The 15,968-nt window shown below is 40.5% G+C and overlaps 1 protein-coding gene across 2 annotated transcripts in view; it reads left to right on the plus strand.

Moving 5' to 3' along the window:
* The window catches only part of col6a4a (collagen, type VI, alpha 4a), a 164,989-nt gene that overhangs the window by 129,792 nt on the left and 19,229 nt on the right, over positions 1-15,968 (plus strand). For both annotated transcript variants that reach the window (XM_048613282.1, XM_048613286.1), the window contains 3 exons: positions 10-503; positions 2,207-2,288; positions 4,200-4,868. In XM_048613282.1, the coding sequence (XP_048469239.1) occupies positions 10-503; positions 2,207-2,288; positions 4,200-4,868 (1,245 nt within the window). The remainder of the gene's footprint in view (positions 1-9; positions 504-2,206; positions 2,289-4,199; positions 4,869-15,968) is intronic.

Raw genomic sequence — 15,968 nt, forward strand, 5'->3', positions numbered from 1 at the left:
TTGTTCCAGGAAAAGGAAAGTGCCCTGCATACCCCACAGAGTTGGCATTTGCTCTGGACATGTCTGAGGATGTAACACCAGCAATATTTAAACAGATGAAGACCATTGTAATTAATTTTCTCAAGGATATTAGCATTGCTGAAAGTAACTGTCCCACAGGGGCTCGTGTCGCTGTTCTCACCTACAGTAACGTGGCAAGGCCTTTCATTCGATTTTCAGCCTTTAAGAAGAAACAGTTAATGCTGAAAGAATTAGATGCACTCTCATATGAAAGATCGAGTAACAGACGGAATATTGGCAGTGGTATGGAATTTGTTGCGAGAAATACTTTTAAACGTGTACGTAACGGTGTCCTGGTGAAGAAAGTAGCTGTCTTCATCACGAATGGAGGATCCCAAGACACTGAGGCCTTAGCCGCAGCTGCCACTCAGTTCTTTGCTTCGGGCATCACTCCAGTCATCATCTCCTTTAAGAACATCCCAGAGGTAGAACAAGCTTTTCCGGTGAGTAAAATTATTATATACACATATGTTTTTAACACTGAATTTGCTGCTTTGAAATTGTAAAAATTTGTTAGGCGAAAGTGTAAGATGAGCTAGAATCAGGATTATAAGCAGGAAGATGGGCATAATTTCATGGCAGCATTTCTTGGGTGGCACCACAATTAAAGTCTGCAGAGACCAATTTTTGCAGCGCACAGCCTTTACAAGTTCCATGGATGCATGAGTTGGCTGGAGGTGGGGCATATTTTCCTCACTCGGGCAGGCATCAAATTGGCCAGTGGTCCCAGCACTGCCACGCAAAGGACTGCTGGGATTATACACAATCCACACACATTCTAAGTACCAACAGCCAGCAGTGTGGTTGTATTGCAGCAGTGACCATAGGGCAGACAGTCAGATTGGAAAAGCCAAGGTGGTAATGAGCGCACAGCTTGGACCTGTGGAGAATGGGTGTGCCCACAATCAGGAAAGGAGCCCAGTGAGGAGGTGCGGGGTCGGGGGGGTGGTGGCGGAGGTGAACCTCCCTTTTCCCACACGATGCCTGTGCAGGCTAACCTGCCAGGCTTCACCTCCATCCTTGACTTCCTCCCACTGACCTCAGAATTGCAGCTACACTGGAAGTGGCCACTAACTGGCCACTTAAGGGCCTCGATTACAGTGGGGCTGCCCTAGGCTTTGCCTGACCTCTGTAAAATTTCAGAGGTGGGTGGTTTGGGGAATTTTACAGTTCCCCTGCCTGCAAACCCACTGGCCACTATCCATAAAATTCTGTCTTTAATTTTCAAGATCTATTTCATAAAACCTCTGAAACGTTCAAGCTGTGTGAAAGCTGGGAAAGGTTTTGCTTTCATGCATACCTCTGATGTGCTGCTTAAATCATAACCATATTAGAGGTTACATTTATGGAAAAGTTGATCTTAGATTAGTTTAAAAGTAGATTTCAAGCCACTAGCATGCAAAATTTAGAACTTGGGTAACTGCTTAGCACCTGAATAATCTATACTACGCAGTTAAAAAGTATTAAGGCATACAAACTAAATGCAAGTTTAGATTTCCTACTGTTTGATTGTAACTGCTCATTTGCTGTCGGGAAAGGAAGTATTGTTTAACCGTTACAAATATCAACATATAAAGTTGTGAATATTTGTGAGGTCTCAATGGGATCACAGTTTCTGTGGGATTAATGGATAATTTTTTAGGATTAGGAGAGTGCTCCTTTTTTCTTTTGTTTTAAAAGAAAGCTAAAAAAAAACAAAAGATAAGATAATGCTTCCAAGCATTTAATTTATCTTTTACAATTTCTTCTGGCCCAGGATCTAGTTCTTGACAGGCTTCCCTGTTGCCAGAGCAAACCAGCTCAGTTTATGAGTTAAAAATGTAGATCCGTCACATATTTGAAGGAGGACCCTGCTTCTTTCCGATGGACGTTTTCCCTATTGGCTCAAAGTAAGTCAATATTGGCATGACCACAGAAAATGCTGGAGAAACTCAGCAGGTCTGGCAGCATCTGTGGAGAGAGAAACGGAATTAATGTTTCGAGTCAACCATGACTCTTCTTCAGAATGGCTTATAATGTTGGAAAACTGTTTCTGCCAGTGGGGGCAATTGTGATTGGAGGCCATATTTCTATTACAAAATTATATTCCTTCATTTACAGTCATGGAGATGTTTTAATTTTGCTTTTCTTTACGTTTTTTCACAAGAATGCAGTGGTTGTATTACCAAGACAGCAACAACGTTCCCAGGAGCTGTTACAACAAGTCTTTTTATGTACACTTTGCTATGGTACGACTTTACGTTTCTGAAGCCCTCAGTCTACAATCTTGTGATTTGCATGCCCTGCCTGCAACACCTTATTCACCTGTGCCTTTAATAATATAGTTGAAGTTTAGGCAAATATATTATTTTGTGGAGTGAATTCCTGTAGTCTTTTCCCAAGATCTGTCAATATCTTGTTTAACAAAAAAAATTAATTATATATTTTAATATGTAAAAAGGTGATGTTTAATGCTTAATATTTCTACATAGGCAGCTATAAAGCACATACTTCAAAAAACATGGATCCAACACCCAAACATTTTGGTCTCAATTTTTGCTTCTGGATCAGGAGCACAGAGTTGGGACAGTTCCTGACTCTGGAAAACTAATCCCAGAAAATGTACCCCAGATGTTGGAATTTTCATTATGGTGTGGCAGATTTCTCTAGGAGTTTGGCGGGATGACACCAGAATAAGTGCAGTGACTGTTGGATGTGGAGGTGAGCTAGGTGGAAGCTTTCCCATGCCCCGTACATTCCTTTCACTCACTTCAATGGTCACTCATAAATCTCTGTGCCAAACCACACCTTCTACCAAATCCCTTGTCTGTCATATCTTGCATGTCAATTTATCACCAGTTGTCCATCCTGTATGGGCCCTCATGTCTTCCATGCCAAACTATTTCTGCCATCTGACCCCATGGCTGCTCCTAACCTCTATGCTTACCTATACCCTCCACCTGCTGCTAATGGAGCTATGACAAGATATTTCCAACTCATGCCAACCGATGTCCTTGGACTCACCCTATATCCACCATGGGCAGTCCTCCACACTTACAATAAAAGAAAATAAGACAAAATTTGAAGTATCTGTTACAGTATTGTGTATTTTTTGAAAATGATTGTATATACATATACATATACAATATATCATTATATAAAAACGGAAAGAACCGTGGATGCTATAAATCCGGAACAAAAACAGAAGTTGCTGGAAAAGCTGAGCAGGTCTGGCAGCGTCTGTGAAGAAAAAATCAGAGCTAACGTTTTGGGTCCGGTGACCCTTCCTCAGAACTTATTTCTCATGAGTTTTTCTTCAAAGGTGCTGCCAGACCTGCTGAGCTTTTCCAGCAACTTCTGTTTTTGTAAGTCATTACATTACTTGTTTAAACTATATAATCAAATTAAGGAAAAATATTTCATTTGATTGATTAATTCTAGAAAAATAAGTATTATATATCATAGTATCAGTTCATAGAGTCCAGTTTTGAGCTGTTGATAATTGCCAGCGTCCCACTGTGAAATAAAAGCATGTGAAATCAGTCAGGCATCACTAATCCAGTAATAGTTACCCTCAGGTTTATGTCAACAGACAGAGTGAAAGAGCAAGCATTTTTTTCAAATATTTAAAGGCCAGGATGTTTAAATTCTCCAATAGCTTGACAGTTGTTTTGTTGCTTTTGATAGTTCCTTTTGACAGCTCCCCTTCCTAATTTTGGCAGATGTATTTGTCAGTTCTAATGAGCCTCACTGTTCCAATGAGCTTTTCTACTTTTTATGCACATTAATGCCTGCTTTTAATAAATCTAAAGTGAACCTTGCCTCTCCCAAAAAGCAATTTACCTCTCAAAGGGCATCTTGTCTTCCCCAAAGGTATTCTGGGACTATATCCGAAGGAATACCATATCTTTCGGAAAGACTACCTGACTATCCAAACAAATCTATAAAGTTCCATTCTGTTCCTGTCAGGTCCAAACTGTACCCATCGTGATTCACAAAATGTGACTTAGCCCCATTCTCACTCTCACATGAAATGGTTAAGTTCCGCATTTCGGGGTAGGATTTCAAATTCTTTGCTCTCCCTGTTTACAATGCTCTGCATCGTTGTGAAAAAGCCGCCCTATTAAATAAATTGGTATTTTCTTGTCTTTCTGTTACAGATGAGTGTAGCCCTGATGACCAATGTCCAAGAAGAACTGCCCCATTGCTTATTCCAGTAAGCCTGGACATAGCTTTTGTTCATGATGACTTACGGCAAATGGAACCTACACAATCTGAAACAGTTCAGCATTTCCTGAGCTCAATGCTTAATCAGTTTGTCAGCTCTGCAGAACCTAAAACCCCTGATCTTCATCCCCGGGTGGCTCTGGTACACCACACACCAAATTACACACCAAAATACGGGAAAGTTCCTTTTAACTTAGAGTTTGGAGTTTTGGATTACACTGCAAAAACCCTAAAGAAGAGACACATCCATGACTCATTTAATCCGCTAGAGGGCGCCACTGGCATTGACAGTACCATTGAATGGACCTTGAAAAATTTCTTCTCAAATCTCACAAGTCAGAGAATTTACAAAGTTATTTTTACAATATTTTCAGGGGAGACAAGCATTGATGAGAAGAAATTACTGGAAATATCCCAAGAAGCCAAATGTAAAGGTTTCACGATATTTGCACTGGCCCTTGGGGAGGTATTTAATGTCACAGTCCTGGAGGAGTTTGTCAGTTTTCCTTTTAATCAACATTTACTTCATTTGGATAGAGCCCCGGAGGCTGAAATTGAATACGCGCAAAAGTTTGCAGTGAGTTTTCTGAATAATCTGGCAAGTAAGTGCAGCAACAACTTAAGTGGAAGTTTGTATAGCATTATACGATAACCACAAATGCAATTGTTTACCCAGTATTATTTTCGTTTTAATTTAAGTGAATTGTTATTTATCTGAATTGACTTCAGTTATGTATTGACCTTGATACATCATTGAAAACCTGCATATTTATTGTACCTGTTACTCGTTTAAGTGGACATGGTGATAAGCAATTTCAACCTTCCTGCTGTCATACTGTATGACATGTGATGCCTACAAATTGTACACTATTTTATCCCAAGTATGTTACCGTGACATCATGCAGGCTGGCAAATGGGTTCCGTTAAGTGTAAAATATCTTTTTCAGGTGCCTTTTATTTTACCACCAATACATATTTCTAATAACCACTATGATAGTTTAAACAGAAGAAAAAATATTTCACAACATCATTATTCATTTTATCTGCAGCATTGACTCCTGTGTCATTTTTAGACTTTATTTGATGACTTAAGTTTTGCCCAAAACCTAATACTTTCACCCAAGGCTCTGTGAGCTATATTTGGATTGTATTTTCTGAACATCTGGAGGGATGCATCAGTTTCAATCAGCTGCATTGAGGGGATATTTTTCCCTAATTGTTCGAACATTCCAGTAGCTTTGGAAAATCAGCAAATTTCAAAAGCTTGACAGAGATAAAACTTATGTTACACTTTAGTATAAGAAAAGATGTGTGTGTTTAAGAAAACAAACAAAAAAATGATACTGTTAAACTGGTAACGTACTGGTTTTGAGCTGCATAAACCAGACAAAATATAAAGAGAGTGGGGAATTTAGGAGTGAGAGAGGTTGGTGTCAGAGAGGGAAAAAAAGAGTGGCAACAGTACTTTCTGAATTTATTGTGAATTCATATTTAAATCACCAGTTAAATGTTAAAGTCAACAATTGATTTGAAGCTACCAGTTAGATTTCAGCATGTGAGGTAGATTTTTGTTTCGGTGTTGGTGAGAAACAGAACAGCAATAATTGTAACAAGTTACAGCAGATCATCAGTCATCATGGATATAATGTTGGAGTCTTTTTCCCAAGGTAGAAATGTTAATTACTAGGGACATAGGTTTAAGGTAAAAGGGCGTAAGTTTAAAGGAGATGTGAGAAGCAAGTTTTTTACACGGAAGGTGGTAAGTGCCTGTAATGCGCTGACAGAGAAGGTGGTAGAAACCAATACAGTAGCAACATTTAAGAGGTACCTTGACAGATATCGCAGGGAATAGAGGAATACAGACCGCTAGAGGCAAGGGATTTATAATTTAGAAAGGTGTCATGTTTCGGTGCAGGCTTGGTGGGCTGAAGGGCCTGTTTCTGTGCTCTACTGGTCTTTGCTGTTTGCTCTTCGTATAACAGGTTACAGCAGATCAGCAACCACTGTAATAGGTTACAGTGGATTAGCAGCCTGATCCTTTCAATTGCTAGAAAGAAATATTGAGCTGCATGTGTATAATCAGTGGCTGATCTGCTCGATCAGCTTAATGACATCGCTGAAAGTGAATATAGAGCCCAGAGATCCTAATTTTCAATGTCAAAGTGACAAAGAGAGCCAGACATAAGGAGAAAGCTTTACAACATTTTATTTTAAAATTCATTCTAATTTGAGTTTTCCTTAATGACAGTTGCGATGTGAAATTGGATTCAGCACCATATTGTGGTTTCCTTTCAGGAATCAGAATGGTGTTTGATGTGTACTTTGACAGTTCTGGTATAAATTGTTCCAGATGCTATATAGATGAGGGAGTTAATTTACACGCCTAAAGTCTGTGTGCAAGAAGTAGGTGGAAAATGATGTCAATCAGCAGAATCAATCCCACTTTGAAGAGCAATGTCAAAGCCAATACGGTCTCTTAACCTCACGCAGCCAAACATGTACTAAGTATGTTATGGACCAGACCAAGCCCCATCAAAACATGTCAAGGAGATAGTCTAGACCCTAACTTTTTCTTATTTTAAAGAGAAGTATCAGGCATTGCGTTCTGGATGCAAATTGATTGGTCAAACTTGTAGCAAAACACAGTGCATTCATACACAAAGTTAAAAGCCAACAAAAGAAAGAAGAAATTGGAATAACTTAACTCGATTGGAAAATCTAACAAAGTAATAGATTGTTTAACTACTAAACAGTAATATAGTAACATCCCACAAACACATACTTGGCAAAGGCAAATTCAGTAAAATAGATTGTCTCACAAGCAATCCTCCAGCCCAGGAGGAAAAAACATCAAGAGAAATCTCTGAGAGAGAGTAGAAGAGAGAGATATACTGCAGCTTCCAAATCCAGCTTTAGGACCCCAGAAGCAATTGATACTGAAAGCTTAAAACTAAAGAAAATCCTGGTTCTGTGTGAGCTTGACACCACCCCTTCAGACTGCTTCAATTGTTCAAACTTAAAAAAATCTCCAAGGCCTCACAAGCTGTTTACTTTATTGGATTCAAATAGACAACAGGGTACGTCTGTTTTAAAATGTCTCCAAAAAAAAAACCAGGACAAAATACATTTCTTAAAGCCATACTATTGTCATGAGTAGCAGGAAGAACCACCCAGATTGCTAGTTGATTTCTTCTGTCCATATAATTCTACAATAATTTGATTCTTTTTCTCCCATTAGTAGGGGAAAGAAATCATGAGTGAGAATGAACTATAGTGTCATAAACATTTCCACAATGGATGACAATGTACTTGAGAAGAAATACTGGGGACTTGTGGTAACATAATAGCAATAATCCTGGGTGATTTTAATTCAACAGGCAAAATCAGGTCGGTAACCCAAATAAGAAAAAAACATAAGTGAAATGGGGGAAATCACAGCAAGTCAAGCAGCATCCATGGAGAGAGGGCAAGCTAACGTTCCGAGCCTAGATGACACTTCATCAGCGCTGACGTGAAGTGCGCCTTTATGTAATAGTGGGGTTGTGGGGGGAGGGTGGAGTGCTGAGGGAGAAAGAATGTTGATAGAGCAGATTAAATGATCAGAATTTAAGAATGGCAGAACATTGGTGCGTCTAACAGCCAGACTGGAAAGAACAGATAGTCCCACTGGACTTGGGGGAGGGGAGACAGGACATAGTGACAAAGAATGTAACAAGTAAAGCTCAAAGAAAAGGAAGGAGTTAGAGTTGTCTCACAATCTGTATGTGTTGAACTCAATATTCTCATCTAAAGACGAGATGTTGTTCCTCCAGTCTGCACCATGATTCACTGGAGCACTGTAACAAGCCGAGGATAGACAAGTGGGCATGCGAGCAAGATGCTGTGCTAAAATGATTGGCTACAGGAACGTTGGGGTCATGCTTACGCACAGACCCAAGGTGTTCGTAAAGCAGTCACTCAGTCTGCGTTTGGTTTCTCCAATGGAGAGTAGGCCACATTGGGTGCAGCAGATTGGAGGAGGTACAGGTGAAATGCAGCTTCACCTCTAAAGATTGTTTAGGCCCTTGGATGGTGATCAGGAAGGAGGTGAAGGGGCAGGCATTATACCTTCTGTGGTTACATGAGAAGATGCCGTGGGAAGGGTGGTGGTGTTGGTGGTCAAGGAATGGACTAGGGTGTCCCAGATGGAACAGCTGCTGCAAAATGCAGACAGGCGGAGTGAGGGGGAAGACGTGTCTGGTGATGGCATTCTGCTGGAGTTGTCTGAAATGGTGGAGAATGAGCCTTTTATTTCATTCATTAACGGGATGAGGGTGTCGCAGGCTAGGCAGCATTTATTGCCCATCCCTAATTGCCCAGAGGCGGTTCAGAGTTAACCACATTGCTATTGGCCTGGAATCATATGTAGGCCAACTAGGTAAGGATGGCAGTTTCCTTTCCTAACGGACATTAGTGAACCAGATGGGTTTTTCCTGACAAAAGACAATGGATTTATGGTCATCATTAGATTCTAAATTCCAGATATTTTATTGAATTCAAATGCCACCATCTGCCGTGGTGGGATTCAAACCCAAGTCCCCAGAACGTTACCTGGGTCTCTGGATTAACAGTCCAGCGATAGTACCACTAGGCCATCACCTCCCCTTTGAATGCAAAGGCTGGTGGGAATGAAAAGAGAGGACAAGGCAGACCCGATCATGCTGTCATGAGTGATGGGAAGGGGCGGAAGCATGGGTGATAGGTCGGATGCAGTTGAGGGCCGTATCTACCACAGTGAGCGGGAAACCACAGTTATGGAAGAAGCAAGCCATGTCAGCAGCGCTGTTTTGGAAGGTGGCATCATCCAAACAGACACAGCATAGGCTAAGGAACTGGGAGAATGGGATGAAATCCTTGCAGTATAAGGGTTATAAAGAACTGTAGTGAAGGTAGCTGTTGGAGTCAGTGGCTCTGTAGAGGACGGCAGTGGACAGTTTTTTTCTGAAATGGAGATGGGGAAGTCAAGGAAAGGAAGAGAAATGTTGGAGATGGACCATGGTAAAGTTATAGGGGGGTGGAAATTGGAGACAAAATGTACAAAGTTTTCAAGGTCCAAGTGGGAGCATGAAGCAGCACCGAAACAGTCGTTGATATACCAAGAAAAGAATTGTGGGAAGGTGCCAGTGTAAGGCTGGAACAAGATTGTTCCACATATCCCATAAAGAGGCAGGTGTAACTGAGACCCATGTGGGTGCCCATAGCTGCTCCTTTGACTTGGCCGAAGTGAGATGAATTAAAGGTGAAATCGTTTGGTGAGAGAACAGGTTCAGCCAAGCAGAAGAGAGTGGTGGTGGATGAGGATTGTTCAGGCCTCTGGTCGAGGAAGAAGCCAAGAGCTCTCAAACCATCCTGGTGGGGAATGGAGGTATAGAGGGATTGGACATCCATGGCGAAGAGGAGGCAGTTGGGGCCAGGGAACTGGAAATTGTCAATGTGGCGGAGGGCATCAGAGGAATCGCACTGTAGGGGAACAGGGTCTGGACAAGGGGAGAGAGGAAGGAGTCAAAGTAGGAGGAAATAAGCTAGGTGAGGCAGAAACAGGCTGATACAAAAAGCATAGCATGCTTTCAATGTAGCTTCTTTGATCAGCATCTTCTGGAATCAATTAAGTAATAGTTTGTAACAGATTTAGTATTATGTAAAGAAACAGGATTGATATGTTACAGAAACACAATGTGATTGAATTTTATGTCTGGTTTGAAAGGGAGAAGTGTGGATCTAAGAGTAGGTTTCAAATTTTGTGTGGATGTGAAAACTGACCAAGCTGAAGTCATCTGGAATACCAGGCTATGTACATTATCATAAGAGTCATAGCGGCAGATATCTAAGGGAATACTTCAAAATGTTGAGACTAAATATATTCTTGCTAAAAAGAAAAAAATCCAAAGGGAGTAACCATTAACTATTGTTACTATAGAAGTCAAAGAAAGATCAAACTTGAAGACAAAAATGTAACTGTACAAATGGCAAGTCAGATGATTGGTTCAAATGTATAAAAGAAGCTGCTGAAACTGACTAAAAGGCTAATTTGGAGAAAAATATTAGATTATGCAAGGCAACGAGCAAAAAATGTAAAAATGTCTAACCTCTTGACAACTCACCTAACCTAAACTTCCCTGGACACTATGAATAATTGAGCATGGCCAAACCACCTACCCTGCACATCTTTGGACTGTGGGAGCAAACCGGAGCGCCCAGAGGAATATGCAAACTCCATACAGACAGTTGCCTAAGGGTGGAAACTGTCTAAAAGGCAAATCTGGAGAAAAATATTAGATTATGCAAGGAAGCTAGCTAAAAATGTAAAAATGGATAGCAAGAGTTTCTACTGGTATCTACAAAACAGAAAGGAGTAAGTATTGTGAGAATTAATCCTGTGAAGACTGAGAATGGGGAGTTAGTAGTAGATAGTAAGAAAATGGCAGCTGAAATAAAAAGTATGTTGCTTCTATCTTTATTGTAGATGATGTGAAACCATCCCAATAATAGCTATAAATCAGGAGAAGGAAGGTAGACAGGAACTTGGTAAAATTACAATTATCAGGAAAGTGATACCAAGCAAACTGATGGATTTGCAGGCTGACAAGTCTTCTGCATCATAGAATCCCTATGGTGTGGAAACAGGTCATTTGGCCCAACAAGTCCACACTGCCCCTCTGAACAGCATCCCACCAAGACCCATTCCCCTACCCCTGCATTTCCCATGTCTAACCCACCTAACCTAAACATCACTGGGCACCATGGGCAATTTAGCATGGCCAATCCACATACCCTGCTCATCTTTGGACTGTGGGAGAAAACCGGAGCACCCAGAGGAATATGCAAACTTCACATAGATAGTTGCCTAAGGATGGAATCAAACCCAGGTCCCTGGCTTTGTGAGGCAGCAGTGCTAACCACTGAGCCACCATGCCACCCCAATCTTGCTGGACTTTATTATAGGGTCTTAACAGAGATGGCTAATGGTGCAGTTGACGCATCAATGCTTCCAAAATCTTCTCAATTCTGGGAAGATTTCATCAGATTGGCAGGTAGCCAGTCCAACCGTTCTATCCAAGGAGGGAGGGAGACAGAAAACAGGAAATTATAGACCAGTTAGCTTAATGTCTGTCAGGGTAAAGATGTTGCAATTAATCAATCATTAGGGAGGTTGGAAACACATCATATTAATCAGGAAGAGTCAGCATATTTTAATGAAAGGAAAATGACATTTAACTAATTTATTGGCGTTCCTTTGAAGAAGTAACGTGCTGTGGATGAACAGAACCTGTTAGCATGCTAAACTTGGATTTCCAGCAAGCATTTGACGATGTGCCACATAAAAAGTTATTGAGCAAAGTAGGAGCTGATGGTGTAGGGGAGGGAAGCGGCATAGTGGGGCATATATGAGCATAGTTAGAAGATTTGCTGGCTGGCAAAAATTGCATGCATGAGTTATTTTCCATTTGGTACATTGTGACAAGTGGGAATCCATGGGTACACTGCTGGGGCCTCAACGTATTTACAATTTATATCGATGATTGTGATGATGGAAAGTATGACATGGTAAGTAAATTTGCAGATAATGCAAAGATAAGTAGAAAAGTACGTTGCAAAACTAGATTGTGATTTGCAGTCTGATACACCCAGATAAGTCATATGGGCAGAAAGAGATAGAGTATAATGTAGTAAAATGTGAAGTATCTTACTTTGACGGCAAGAGTTAAAAAAGCAGAGTATTATTTAAACAGTGGCTGGTTGCAGAATCCTGAGGTGCAGAGGGATCTAGATGTTTTAGTGCATAAAAAATTAGTACGTAGTTATAGCAAGTAATTAAATAAAGTGAATGGAATGCTATCATTTGTTAAGATGGGAATTGAACATAAAAGTAGGGATTCAGTTGTACAGGATATTGGTGAGACCACATCTTGAATACGATGTGCACTTTTTGCCTTCTTATTTAAGGAATAATTTGGATGATTTGGAGGTGGTTCAGAGGAGATTTACTAAATTTTTACCTTGAATGAGTAGGTTGTCTTATGAGAAAGGATTGGACAGAACAGGCTTGACAGGGTTGCTATGGAAACGATGTTTCCTCTGGAACAAGAGAGTACTGGTTTAAAATTAGGGATTGCCCTTTCAGGACAGAGATGAGGAGAAATATTTTCTATTAGAGGGATCTGTGCTTAGGAAGTCTCAGGCTCAGAAAGTCGTTGCATATGTTAAAGGCAACGTTTGATTCTTGTTAGACAAGGGAATCAAAACTCATTGCAGTAGATGGGAATGTCAAATTCAAAATCTTACAGAAAGGTGATGGCCTGGTGGTGTTATCACGAGATTATTCCTTCAGAATCTAAGCTAATGTTCCAGATACCCAGATTGAAGTCCCATCCTCACCTGGTCTGGCCTACTCGTGACTCCAGACCCACAGCCATGTGGTTGACTCTCAACTGCCCTCTGAAACAGCTGAGCAAACCATTCCATTGTGTCAATTGCTACATAAAAAAGCACAAACACATCTGCCATGATGTTGTTGAATGGCAAACTGTGCTTCACGTGCCAGATAGGTTCCTGATTCATATGGTTGTATGTCTCCACAGTCATAAATAGCCACTAAAGTCAACAGCGATAAAGCACTGAAGGTCTGTATCCTAAAGCAAGGTTTCTGCAGGCATTAATTGTTGTCAGACACGAGTGCACTAGACCATAACCAGAAGCAGAAGCAGCAACAGTGCAGAGCAGTGCAAGCTGCTGAAACAGGCAGAAAAAAGAGGAGGAAAAAGAGAGGCAAAAATTAAATTATCCCATTTTCCCCCAGTTATACTTGATGGACTACTTTGAATGAGTACAATATTCAATCCCCCATTTACTGGCATGATTAACTCTGCACATCTTAACCTTCCCTCTGTCATTATCATATTGGCTTCCACAATATAAAATTATATAGGCCACCACAAAATAAGCACATCTATATTAAGTTTGTAAAATAACTCCGTATTTCTTGTAAATGAATCACCCTTATGGATTTGCCTAGCGACTGTCTTCTCTGGGTATTTAAGACAGAATAACTAGGTTCTTGATTAGTAAGGGATCAAGGGTTACAGGGAGAAGGCAGGAGAGTGGTGTTTAGAAACACATCTGCCATGATTGAATGGTAGAGCAGACTCAATGGGCCAAATGGCTTAATTTTGCCCCTTTATCTTATGGTGCGTGTCTTTGCTGTCTGGCTTTCTGTTTACTGCAGTATGGATGGTGTAAGGCTGCTAACCTTTAGTGGAGGAGGGTGTGATGGCCCTAGAAGGCAGCTCTGAACTTAGAAGATAACAAGGTGTAGAGCTGCATGAACACAGCAGGCCAAGCAGCATCACAGGAGCAGGAAAACTGATGTTTCGGGCCTAGACCCTTTCTGAAGAAGGGTCTAGGCCCGAAACTTCAGCTTTCCTGCTCCTCTGATGCTGCTTGGCCTGCTGTGTTCATCCAGCTCTACACCTTGTTATGTCAGATTCTCCAGCATCTGCAGTTCCTACTATCTCTGAACTTAGAAGACCTGTTTTTTGAAACTGTCACTTTGGTGTAAGCAGCAGCAGTTTTAATTGGCTATCACACACTAGTGCAGGGCACTGGAGGAATGGCGATACCAGAATATTGAATGCTGTCTTCCTGAGAGGGGGCAGCAGGTTCATGCTTCACAGTTATTGAAACTTGGGCAAGGCACTGTCCCAACAAACCTCGCATTCTGTTTGAGAACATTTTTTGGAGTGTTAAGATATCCTGTGAGCCCCTTTGAACAATGGTGTGTGTAGCTGTAGTCACAGCAATTTGATCATACATGGCAGCAAGCTGACCCTGTGTGTCACTGATGTCCATGCTTCCAAGCAGCTCTCAGGCTTAAGATTACATAGGATTACATACGATATATGACGCCTAAAAAGGCCATTTGGCCTAATTAGTCCGTGCTGCACTTGAAACTCCTTCCATCATTTGTTACCTAAATCTGACTTTATAACCATTTATTCCCTTTCCCCTCAAATGCTTGTCTAACCTCGCTTTAAATGCAGCTATGTTGTTGGCCTCAGCCACTCTCTGTGATAATGAGCTCCACATTCTCACCACGGTTAGAGTGAAGAAGCTTCTGAATTCCCTGTTTGATTACTTGGTAACTATCTGTTATATTGATAACCTTGCGCTGTTTTCTTCCCTGTAAGAGTAAATATGTAAATATTCTCTCTGCCAAAATCATTGATAATTTAAAATGGCTCTGGTTAGGTCATTCCCTCAGCTTCCCTTACAAGAGAAAAGACCCAATCTATCAATTTCCTGATCTGTATTCCTAAGCAATTCTGGTATCATCCTTGTAAATCTCCTCTGCACTTTCCCCAGTTCCTCAATATCCTTTTTATAGTATGGCTGCCAGAACTGCATGCAGTATTCTAAGTGTGATCTAACCAAGATTGATACAGATTTAGCAAAACTTCTCTACATTTTAGTTCTATCCCTGTAGAAATAAAAACTAATAATGGTTTTTTTTTAAATGGCCATGCTAACCTGTAGTGCACCTTCTTGTGATTGGTGCATTTATACTCCAAGATCCCACAGTTACTTAGTCCGTCAAGAATGGTACCTGCAAAAAAATGTGACCTCCCAAACACATGAGCTCATTTGTGAGGGCTAGCTATCACTTGCCAATCACTTGCTCATTCTGCATTTATTAATTCTTCCTATAAGTTGTTGCAGCCCTCTTCAGTATTTGGTGGAATCCTGAAATTGAAAACGTTTTATTTTTGATTCCACTGTCAAATTGTTAGTATTAATTGTGAACAACGGTGATCATAAGAGCACCACTTCCTATTTTCTGCCACTCTCTATAACAACTCTTTACTCCTCATCACTTCTTTCCATTCTAAAGTCAGCTAGTCTTCAAGTTACAACTTGTCCCTCTGACCATATTCATATGAGACATCTTATTCAAACCCTTTTGAAAATCAATATAAATTTCATCTGTTACATAACCAAAGTCTACTCTCTCTTTTATCACCTCAGAAAATTCAGTAAGGTTGGTTAAGCAAGATTTTCCCTTTTTAAATCCATGCTGACAACTCATTGTTCTATTTCAAGATAATACTATTTCCTTTAGCAAGGACTACCTTATTTCTCCTCTTACTGATGTCCGAAGGATTCTAGAAATGGGATGAACATGTTCTGTTCCCCTTCCAAAATGTAGGGATTATGCCAGCTGTCCAGCAGTTATTTGGCATATCATTTTTAGGACAAATTAGTAAAAATGAGTTGCAATGTCTGTACTATCGCTTCTTTTAGTTATGCTATAAAATATTGAAGAGATCCATCTGGACCAGTTGGCTCTGTCCTCTTCAGGTTTGTCTAAATTAGTTATATAATAGTACAGAACTTGAGTATTTCTGGAAAAAAAAACATTCTGTTGAATTTTTATTTGTCTTGCACTCAGGTCACTTAGTTTGAAATACCAATGTAAAGGAAAAATAACCCTTATGTATTATGAGAGGATGGTGCTGATTTGTTGGCAAACAGATTTTGATGGGTAAACATTATCCCATAGAGAATGCAGCAGTTAATGCTGACTGAAAGTTAACTGCCAAATGCTGTTTAATATTGAAACATGTTTTGCAGCTCCTCCACCCTCCCTGTTCTCTTCTTTCTTTTCTAAA

The sequence above is a fragment of the Rhincodon typus genome, chromosome 2 (assembly GCF_021869965.1).
Source record: "Rhincodon typus isolate 14 chromosome 2, sRhiTyp1.1, whole genome shotgun sequence".
Lineage (NCBI taxonomy): Eukaryota > Metazoa > Chordata > Chondrichthyes > Orectolobiformes > Rhincodontidae > Rhincodon > Rhincodon typus.